The 11,423-nt window shown below is 36.8% G+C and overlaps 1 protein-coding gene across 1 annotated transcript; it reads left to right on the top strand.

Moving 5' to 3' along the window:
* The first annotated feature begins 7,573 nt into the window (after nucleotides 1-7,573).
* On the top strand, nucleotides 7,574-9,883 carry LOC148581067 (uncharacterized). Its single transcript, XM_088488671.1, has one exon. The coding sequence runs from the start codon at nucleotides 7,574-7,576 to the stop codon at nucleotides 9,881-9,883; it is 2,310 nt and encodes a 769-aa protein (XP_088344797.1).
* The last annotated feature ends 1,540 nt before the right edge of the window (nucleotides 9,884-11,423 follow it).

Here is an 11,423-nt window from a genome sequence, read left to right as displayed (position 1 = left end):
GAGTTTGCTTAAGTCTTTCCTCTGGAAGTGATGAAAGAATTCTTGTTCTAGTTAAGAAATGCTTTCTTTGTAACTGCTTTTTATGACAACTTGTTTGATTTATCAATGCCTGGTACCCTCAAAATGTAGATTTAATGTGGATAGTTATGGTAGCATAGAGATAATAATATTTTGAGCACCTAAAAAGTGCCCAATTTTGATAGCAACATTTTCTTGTCTAGTCAGTGTTCTTAATTTGGTGAACAAAGAAAACCGATTATTAACTCTTGCGTTCTTTGCAAACCATCAACATATCTATAATCAAGTACTTTGACAAAGAATTTGCAAGATAGGCTGAACAGGTTTGCAGGTAACTTGAAGCAAGCTGCTGAAAGTGATGGTTGAATTGAGCATTCGGTTAGAGAAAATTTAGCATTCATGTCAATCCTTGATTCCCTCCCAGTAAATTGTTGTACTATTTGTTATGATTCATTTGGCTCTTGGTGTGATTAGGACATGTTCCTCGATTATTGAACTTCTTATGCACTTTGCCAGATTGAATCCGCACTTCCCACATTAGTGAAGCCGATTAGGTCTTTAGATCAAAATGAAGATGCTATTGTGAGATCTCTCAAGCAGAGCCTAGTTAGTTATTGTTTTTAGTCCCATTATTGTTATTTTATGATTGCTATATTATGATTTTCAAAGAATAAGATCAACAACTAGTTCTTGAATAAATAATTTATATAACTTATTTTTCTCTTTAGAATTTTCTGGTATGTGACAGATTTTTTGCTATATTAGCAATTTCAGTAATGTTTTTGTTTTATAGTTTTTCAGTTCATCCTATCTGTGTCATATTGTGGGATAATGTATTGAGCACTGAATAGCTTTCTTTTAACTACAATCGTAATTAAGAAACCTTACCAAAGCTAGAAAATTTAGGAGGAAAATCTGAGATGTGAAACTGAATGAAGTATTGATTAGAGTTAGTAGTAGGAAAAGGGATTTCAGTTTACAAAAGAAATATTAGTAATATATGTACTAATTGTTTCATAGGGTTATAATGTTAATAATGACTACAACGTTGCTATTTAAGAGGCAACTAAAAACTTTTGGAGCCCAAACAACTGGTCTTCAAGACATGCTTAAAAAGATGAAAAGAAAGGTAGGATACTGCTTGTAGAATTTTTTTCCATCCTATGTAATGGTTCATTAATCTATAACATGTACTAGTTATCTTTGCTTATATTTCTAAAAATATCTTCAGGATGATATATTATCAAAGTTGATGACATGCACTGGCTCTCATGAGGATCTCTTTAAGAAAGAAATAGCAAAATATGACCATATTTGTGAAGAAATAGCTCAAAATATTGAGGCACCATTTGATACTAACAACCATTTGCTTCTGTTTATAGGCTCAGAATGATGAATTCTTGGCTCTCTTCAATCTTGAAGACTATTCTATATTGTGTATTATGAATACTCACAATTAACTTCATTCTACTACTTTTGGATCATTATTATAAATATATTTTGGTTAGAGATAATTTTTATTATTTAAAGAAATTATTTAGTATAATTATGTATTTATTTTTATTTTATAATATTTAACTCATTTAATTAAAAATACAGAATTATTATGCATGTAATCATACTACTAAATATTATGTTGTATTAATAATTATTAGAATATTATTTATATATACAGAAAATAAAAAAAAACAAGGGACCTAAGGCTACATTTATATCTAGTAGCTATGGTATACCAAAAAAATGAGGGACCTAAGGCTACACTTATAAACAGTAGCCATGGTATACAATGTGGCTACACTTCAAAGGTGATGCAATAGTATTGAAAAGCGTAGCCTATTATGGTAAAAATAGAAGCTAAAAAGCGTAGCCTTTGATCCTAGACAGTATCACTAGAAAAGCGCACACTATTCCCAAAAGCCAAAAGCGTAGCCCTTGGTGCAGAAAAGCGTAGCCTTTGAGAATAGGCAAAGGCCAAATAGGCATCCCCCACTAAAGTGTCTTCGTAGCCCGAAAAGCGTAGCATTAGCCTAAGGCATCATATTTTTTCACTTTTGGCTACACTTTTCAAGTGTATGAATGGGTGTTTTTCTTGTAGTGATATTACATAAAGGAAACCGAAACTATACCTTAGCCGATTATCCCGCACGCACAAAAGCACTTTACCACAAGCGTTCAAGCCGTCACCGAACACCAAACAACACCAAGAACACTCTATATCATGAAAAACAACAAGAAACAAAGCTAGGGTTTATGGCATTCAACTAAATACAAGGGTTTAGTGATATCTTACCTTGTCCAATGAGTTTTGTGATAAAACTCACTACTCACCCAAGCTAGATGACACCTAAACAACAAGAACACAAAGAAACTTAACAACCCAACAAGCATTTTTTTAAAATGACATAGAGCAGAGAAACTGGGAAGAAAAGAGTGAGTTTCTTGCCACTTTGTTTAAATAGAAACGAAGAGCTTGACGAGAGCTTCGCGTGGCTACAAACGGCTCGTCAATCGGAGCTCCATAGCTCAAGATATGGCCAAAAGAAGGAGGAGATAAATAGTGCTCTTCTTCCTCCTCTCTTCTCTCAAAACCAGCGCCCCTCTCTCCCTCTATGTGCTGAAAATGAGCTTTCCTGGCTCATTTAAGGCCTTATGTATGTTGGGCTTGGGCTTAACTTGGACCTGGTCCAAGCGCGTAGCATTTTTTATTCGTTTGGCCCGACTTTGGGTCAAAACCTTTAAGATTAGCGCCCGATTTTCGATAATAAATTTATTTTGTCCTTTCAAAACAATCAATTCAATTTTCAAAATCTTATTTTCTAAAATACATGGTACCGGACAGACTAGAGCTGGTACTACCAGCTTAATTACCGGTACGTAATTTTACAAAAAATTTTCACAAAATATACATTTTCCCACTCAAAAAAATTCATTGAATTCGAATTTTACCTTTTTATTTTCAAAATATCATTTCTATATTTTCGGACCTATTCTGGGCAATTAAATTGTTATTTTATTAAAGTGAGTTATTCCGGTTCTTACATTCTCCCCTCTTTATTAGGAATTTTGTCCCCAAAATTTGAATCACGTGATATACTGTATACGAAGCGCTCTACTACCAACGTTGTCAACCCAAACGAGTCGTCAAAGTCTCTCGTCCACCATAGTCCTACCGTGTCGATGTTTTCTCTCACCTTCCACTATGTCACTCTGATTATGCGTCACTATTAACTCAAATTACTCCACTACATCGAACATAAATTTTTCCTTTAAACCAAATACCGATTTTGTAATATTTTCCAAAATCTTCAAAACAAGTTCAATCTAAACCTTTTCAATATTAAAGTTTTTCAAAAGACTCAAAAATCATTTATTCTTAAATCAATTACTTTAAATCATGATTTTCCTTAAATTCATTAAAATTCTTAAATCAAAGCTTTTCAATTTGAATCCCTTTCAATAAAATAAATTACAACCCAAATTCAGAAACTAACAAAATTATAGAACTCGTTTTTCTTTTAAACCATATCATTTAAACCAAGAGTTCCGACCTAGTTTCAAAACCAAATTATTTAAACCAAAAGTTTCAAATCAAATTTCAAAATCATTCTAAACTTTAAAACTTTTTTCAACATGATTCAAGGCCATACCGATTACAAATTGAAAATCATAATTAAAAATCGCAAAAAGCATCAGTTGGTACTTCTCCTGCCACCAGTGCTAAACCTCACACATCAACTGATATGCCATGAACTCCACGAACTGGTTTTCCAGAATATGCTTAACTCATAATGCATAGGCTAGGTTAATCATTCTCACTATCTCTCTGTTAATGTGTTTGACATCATCCGCGAGTCACCATTTGGGGTCCTGTCTACACCAAACAATCGATACCAAAGTGATCAGTCTTAATATCTCAAGCCTAGTGATTCAATTATCCCCAAAGGCACTCACAAACAAGCATGCTATACGTATCAAGCAGATAACCTAAATAGCACGAAAGAAAAATGACCCAGAGTGTGCAATGAAGCACAATTAGTCTATCCCTCAAGCTCACGAGGATGAACTGCTCTGATACCATAAATGTAACACCCCGTTACCCTAAGCCTTACCTCTAGCCGTAAAGCGAGGGATAACAAAGTGCCACGACAATTCTAAAGTTTATAATATATGATATATGTCTAAGAATTTATATAACTAGAAGCCCGATGAAGGAATAATAACTCAAAGTCACATAAAGCGAAATTATAAAATGCGAACCGTTCACACACGATAACTAAACACGTAGGCACGGATATAACAAAACATAATATATATAAAACCTTGTAGATAGCTCCAGGATACACAAAGTAATAATTGAATTAACAAGAATATATATATATATATACCAAAAAGAGGACTAGTCCCAACCTGCGGAGTTTAGGCCGACTAGTCAAACTGAATACAACATAGTTTTAAAGTTTAAAACAACAACAACCTATCTCTCAAAGTTTTCAGAAGTAAAGCCTCTAAGGAAACAAAGTTAAATATACAAAAGGTGAGAGAACACTACAACAAAAGCAATGTATAAAAAAATATAAGAAAGATTATTCTCTGCTCTGTCACCATGTCCGCAAATTCACCGTGGTGGGTTGCGACTTGCATCTAAAAAGCAACAACAATATATGGTATGAGAACTGAGGTTCTCAGTATGGTAACAATGCTCGATATATAAGATGTAAGGTTCCTGGATGCCAAAGGCAATCCTAGAACTTCACATCGGTACAAATATGCAAGCTTAACATAATAAATAACTTAAACCATAAATAGTAAACAAGGTTATCTAAACTTAGGGATTTTCTAACTAATACCAATCACACCATTGTATCCCACAACCTTCGCCACCCTAACCTCCGTGCGATCCCATCGCCATCGCCTACCTAACCTCCTCAACTCCAGACAAACACAGATAATGCAAGTGAGTATATCACAGGTAATATACATATACAACAAGTAAAATAGGAAGCAAGTAGGTGATGACAAGTCATCTTAGTCTAGTTTCACTAGCCTTTTTCTTTTGTTTTCAATTGAATTATGCACTTTCTTGAGCCAAAAGCAAGCCAATTGGGTAGATTTTCATGTTTCCTTTGATTTAATCAACCATGTATGAATTCATGCTATTTCATGAGGTTTTATGCTATAATTGTCACATATTATGAAAGAATGAATATCTCATGATTTTGAGCATAGCTTTGATGTGTTTGGTTGATTAATGATAGGTGAAGAAAGCTTGGAGAAAGGTTGATGCAAGAAGGAATGGCTAGGAGGAAGAGAGAACAAAAAGTTTGAGCAAAAGTTTGCCTCAAACTTTAGCTCAAACTTTTGGATTAATTGAAAATGAACCAGGAAGCAAAAAGCTGGACCAAAAGTTAGCCTCAAACTTTTTGGCTAACTTTTGGGCAAAAGCTGGAGCAAAAGTTAGCCCCTAACTTTTTGGCTAACGTTGGCACATGAAAAACACTCCCTGGGCTAGCAAAAGTTTGCGCCAACGTTAGCCCCTAACTTTTTGGCTAACGTTGGCGCCATGAATAAGCAAGGGGAGGCCAACGTTGGAGCAAAAGTTAGACCCCTAACTTTTGCCCCAACGTTGGTATCAGCAAGGAAGGGTGCTGATGTGAAAAGTTGGAGCAAAAGTTAGACCCTAACTTTTACTCCAACTTTTACTAAAGCTTTCATGATTCCAACCCGGTTCAATTCGGTTCTTCTCCAAACTCCAAGAGCAATCAACCAAGGCCTCTATCAACCCAATTCCATCAAGAGCAAAGGCCCAATTGAAGGCTTGAAGACCATTTGAAGAACGTGTATAAATAGCATAGGATTTAAGTTTTTCAGGGAGCTTCCCTTTTAGTTTTTCAGAATAGCTTTCTTTTCGGTTTGCTTAGAGCTCACTTTTATTTTTCTTAGCATTGTTGTTTTAATTCAAGAGAATTTGGGAGGAGAATTGATCTCTCTTCTTCCTTGTTCTTGCCCAGCACTCTTTACTTTTCTTGTCTTGGATTTTGGGTGGAGAATTGAAGAAATTCTGTTTCAATCTCACCTTGGGATCTTGTTTAATTTTCTGCTTAATTGAATTTCAGTTTCGGTTACTTGCTTCTTCATTTACTTTCTTTGCAATTTACAATTTCCTTTGCAATTGTTCTTGTTGGATCTAGGAAGGCATTGAGATCTAGACTTGGTTTTCTAGTCTCTTGGGTCCTGAGATCTGAATTCCAATTTTACATCCTCTGTTTACTGCTTTCCATGCTCATTTACTTTTCTGTTTTAGATCCGATTCAATCCAAGACATCCTTTACTTTTCCGTTTGTTGCAATTTTACTTTTCCTTGTTTAATTTCTGCAAATTCAATTCCCAATTCCCTTTACAATTCAAGCCATTTACATTTCTTGCACTTTAAGATTCTGCAATTTACATTTCTTGCGTTCTAAGTTTCTGCCATTTAATTTCTTGCTCTTTAAGATTCAGCACTTTAAATTCCAGTTCTCTTTAAATTCATGCAATTCACCCATTTCCTTTACTTTTTATGCAATTTAAATTCTGCAAATCACAAATCTCTCAACCAAATCTTGATTCGCTTGACTAAATCAACCACTAAACTAAAATTGCTCAATCCTCAATCCCTGTGGGATCGACCTCACTCTCGTGAGTTATTATTACTTGATGCGACCCGGTGCACTTGCCGGTTAAGTTTGGGTGTTTTGGAGAAATTCGTTTCTCCACAGAAATACCCATCAAGTTTTTGGCGCCGTTGCCGGGGATTGAATAGATTGACAATGATTAAGTGAGGTGGCAGTTTAGATCAAGCACTTTTTCTTTAATTTTTGATTAACCCACTAACTGTTTGAATATTTGCTTAAGCTAACTAAAACTTCATTCTAGCAATAGATTGAAGTGTCACTGGTTTGTGTGTTTCTTATGTTCTGCTTGTATGTCAGGTACAAGAAGAAATACACCCATCTTTCATGAACAAGATGAAAGAACTCTTAGACGGTTAAGAAGAGCGGAAAGAGGGAAAAATATTATTGGAGAAGAGGAATCAGAAGAAGAATTCCAAGATATGGAGGAACATTTAACCAATCCACCAGGTGGAGCAGACAACAACAATAACAATCCACCCCAGAGGAGAGTTTTAGCTTCCTATACTTTTGCAAATCCTAGACATTGTGGAAGTAGCATCTTAACTCCAAATGTCAATGCAAACAATTTTGAACTAAAGCCACAACTCATCACTTTGGTTCAAAACAATTGCTCTTTTGGTGGAGGACCACTTGAAGATCCGAACCAACACCTATCCACCTTCTTGAGGATTTGTAACACTGTTAAAACTAATGGTGTGCCTCCTGACAGCTACAAGCTATTGCTATTCCCATTTTCTCTCAGAGACAAGGCCACTCAATGGTTGGAATCCTTTCCAAGAGACAGCATCAACAATTGGGATGATCTGGTAACCAAGTTCCTTGCCAAATTTTACCCACCTCAAAGGATCATAAGGTTGAAGACTGAGGTACAAACATTTACACAAATGGAGGCTGAACCCATCCATGAGGCATGGGAGAGATACAAGGCTCTAATCAGGAAGTGTCCTCCTGAAATGTTCACTGAGTGGGATAAGCTGCAGAATTTTTATGAGGGCTTAACATTGAAATCTCAAGAAGCTTTGGATCATTCAGCTGGAGGTTCCTTGCAACTCATGAAAACTGCAGAGGAAGCTCAAAATCTCATTGATATGGTGGCTAACAACCAATATTTCTTTGCTCATCAAAGAAACCGCCAACCATCACAAAGAAGAGGAGTAATGGAGCTAGAAGGAGTGGACTCAATCTTGGCTCAAAACAAGATGATGCAGCAGCAAATTCAACAACAATTTGAACAAATGGCCAAGAGGATTGATAGTCTCCAAGTTGCAGCAGTTAACACTAGCCAACCATTAACTACATGGGGACAAAATGAAGAAACTCAAGAAGAACAACAACAAGAGCAAGTACAGTATATGCACAACCAAGGACCAAATGAAGTGTATGGTGATACATACAATCCATCCTGGAAGAACCATCCAAACCTCAGATGGGGAGATAATCATACCCAAAACCAACAACCATGGCAGAGGAACTCAAACCAAAACAACCCAAGAAGCAACCAAAACCACAACCAGCAGCAGACTAACCAAAACCCCTACAGAAAACCTCAAAACAACTACCCCAACCCCAACCAGTACCAATCTAATAACCAACCCACCAACCAAAATGCCTACCATCCACCACCCACATCTCATAACCCACCTCAAGTATCACCTGAAGCCCAAAGAATCACTAACTTGGAGGCCGTGATAGACAAAATGTTGAAACACCAGGAAATGACAACCAAGAATCATGAAGCCTCCCTGAAGAGCCTAGAGAGGCAGATGGGGCAAATCTCCAAACAGATTTCTGTTGAGAGACCCTCAAGCTCTCTGCCGAGTGACACGATTCCAAATTCGAAGGAAGAATGCAAGGCGATACAATTAAGGAGTGGGAGAACATTGATGAGCAATAATGACACTATAAAGAAGCAAGCAGAGAGCAGCAAAAGTGCAATAGAAGATGAAGAGCAAACAAAGGCAGATGAAGCCAAGGATCAAGTTGTGATGCCAAGCAAGAGAATTGAGAAACTCAAAGAGAGAGACAACCAGCCACACGGTTCAACAGAAGTGACTCAGGGACAGCAGCAAATAGGAAAAAGCATCACACCTCCACTGCCATATCCCCAGAGGTTCAACAAAGAAACCAGGGACCAGCATTTTCATAAGTTCCTTGAAACTTTCAAAAAGCTGGAAATCAATATTCCTTTTGCTGAAGCACTTGAGCAAATGCCTCTGTATGCCAAATTTTTGAAGGAGCTTATCAACAAGAAAAGAAGTTGGGATGAGAAGGAAACCATACTGCTCACTGAGGAATGCAGGGCTTTGATTCAAAAAGGGTTTCCCCCTAAGCTTGAAGATCCAGGGAGCTTTTTGCTACCTTGCACCATTGGGGAATTAACCATCACTAAAGCAATGTGCGATCTAGGAGCAAGTATCAACTTAATACCATCCTCCTTGGTAAAAAAGCTGCATATAGAGGAAGTTAAACCAGTACAGATATCTCTAGAGCTAGTAGATAAGTCAACAGTATACCCCAGGGGTATGATTGAAAATCTTCTGGTCAAAGTGGACAATTTCATATACCCTGCAGATTTTGTGGTTCTAGATTCAGAAGGGGATGATGGTGACTCTATTATTCTGGGAAGGCCATTCTTGGCCACTGCTAGAGCTATCATAGACATAGAGGAAGGAGAATTAACTCTTAGAATGCATGATAAGAGTGTCACTCTGAAGGTGTTACCAGAAGCACAGTTTGGTAATGAGAAGAAAAACTATATGGAACTTGACAAGGAAGAATCACAGTTAAAGGAAGAAAGCAACAAGGCGATTCACAACAACACCCCAAGGCAAAAGATTGTGCAAACTGATGAAGAAGTCCAAGAGAATATTGGAGTATTAGCCACTGAAAGGATGAAAGATCCCCAAGGTAAGCCTACGGCCAGAAAAGAAAGGTCAACGAAAGAAAGGATGAAACGCAGAAACAAAACAAAAAGGGGTTGGAAAAACAGGAAGATTCCAACAGAGGGGCTTTCCAAAGGTGACAAAGTGCAACTGACATATCAACAGCTGGGAGCAAGCCAACAGACTGATGACTATTACACTGTCAGCAACATACTCTCATTAGAGCACGCTGAAATTGAACACCAGAGAACAAAGAGGAGGATCACAGTCAGGGGAGACAAGCTGAGGCACTACAATCCTCAACCACCATAAAAGAAAACCCCAGTGTCAAGCTAGTGACAATAAAAGAGCGCTTGTTGGGAGGCAACCCAACCTGAGGTAGTTTTCTTTTCATAGCTTTTTCAATAAAAATGTTGAATAATTGATATGTATTGCAAGGAGCTAAGTTTGGTGTTGCACACCAAAACAATTTAAGGGAGAATGAAGGATTCTAAGTTTGGTGTTCCACCAAAATCTCATTTAAAAGCATACTCTCACCTCTTGCATAATGATAGCTCCAAGCAATCAGACAAATTATTCAACCAGTTAATTGCTTCTTAGTTTGGTTCCATAACCTTTAGCAAGGCCAAAAGAATTTATAATGTACAACCTGTTGCATTAGAGACAGTGGCAATGAATTAAGTTTGGTGTTCTCACACCAAATTGAATCCAAAAAGCCACACTTAATTCATGCATACTAACCAGTCACCTAAGGGCTTGAGAAGCAAGCAACTTTTGAGAATTGTGCAGGGAATGAACCACCATTTGAAGATATTATGCATCATGACTCAAAAGGGGCACAACAGAAGGAAGAACAAAAGAACTACAAACCAATAGGTTGTATTTATACTTAACTTCTGCTGTTGAGAAATGCTTTGATTTATGTCTTGCTAAAGTGTTCATCTAGTTCAAGTAGATTCAATTTTCTTTTGCAATAAGTAAGCTAGTCCAAGTGTGTGCTTGTACGTTTACTTTCACTTAACTAACTGCATGCTTTGTCCCCTGCATCTTTAATTCAATAAAAAGAAATGTTTGAATGTGAAGTAAGATAGTTCTCTGTTAGATAGAAGTACAATAAAAGTAAGTGGTGGTGGTGTGTGTGTGATTGTATAATAGCTCACCTTTAATGAATAAGAACACTAGGATGTCTCCTCTTAAGTAGAAAGTAGCTACTGTCTATGAATCTCAATCGAATAAAAATCCTTGGTTAGAAAGAAAAACAAAAAGAAAGAAAAAAGGGGAGAAAAAGAAATAGCCAAAAAGTGGCAGAACAAAAGAAAAACAAAAAGAAACAAAACTGGACACCAATAGCTTGAACCTTAGAATATATGCCTGTGGTGTCTTTGTATTAGGTTCTTCTTAGATTATTAAGCTCTTTGGAGTGCATCAACACTTGATGACTTGGGTTAACTAACCCGGGATCATCAGCTGAAAGTCCACTATCAAGAGCAACCTAACTACAAGGCATTTAGTAACCCAAAGAGGTGCTGGGCATCAATGTTCTAAGAAGGAATGTGAGCCAAGTGTCTATAGTGAATAATGTGTCAAGTATAAAGAAAAGGAAATGAACTTGCTACACATGACACTCAAATAAAGCTTATGAACAAGATAATAGCCAAGGATAAAGGAATAATGAGAGGTCATAGCAGTATGTTACTTGAAGCTTGAAGGAGGCTTTCTAGGCTTAAGAGTCAATAAGAGGTGAGTGTGTACATATCCACATAAAACCCCATGAACTATCAATAACACTCTACTAGCATGAACATCCTCTCCCATTTCATTCTTTCTTCTCAATAAATCATTTCTTGCTTGG

The sequence above is a fragment of the Arachis ipaensis genome, chromosome B10 (assembly GCF_059453495.1).
Source record: "Arachis ipaensis isolate K30076 ecotype BB chromosome B10, ASM5945349v1, whole genome shotgun sequence".
In the NCBI taxonomy this organism is placed as follows: Eukaryota; Viridiplantae; Streptophyta; class Magnoliopsida; order Fabales; family Fabaceae; genus Arachis; species Arachis ipaensis.
Note: the sequence above shows the minus strand (reverse complement) of the source record. Positions and strands in the feature narration are given on the sequence as shown.

Excerpts from the sequence above, each read along its gene's own strand:
- LOC148581067 (XM_088488671.1), top strand. The coding sequence starts at position 7,574 with ATGGAGGCTGAACCCATCCATGAGGCATGGGAGAGATACAAGGCTCTA.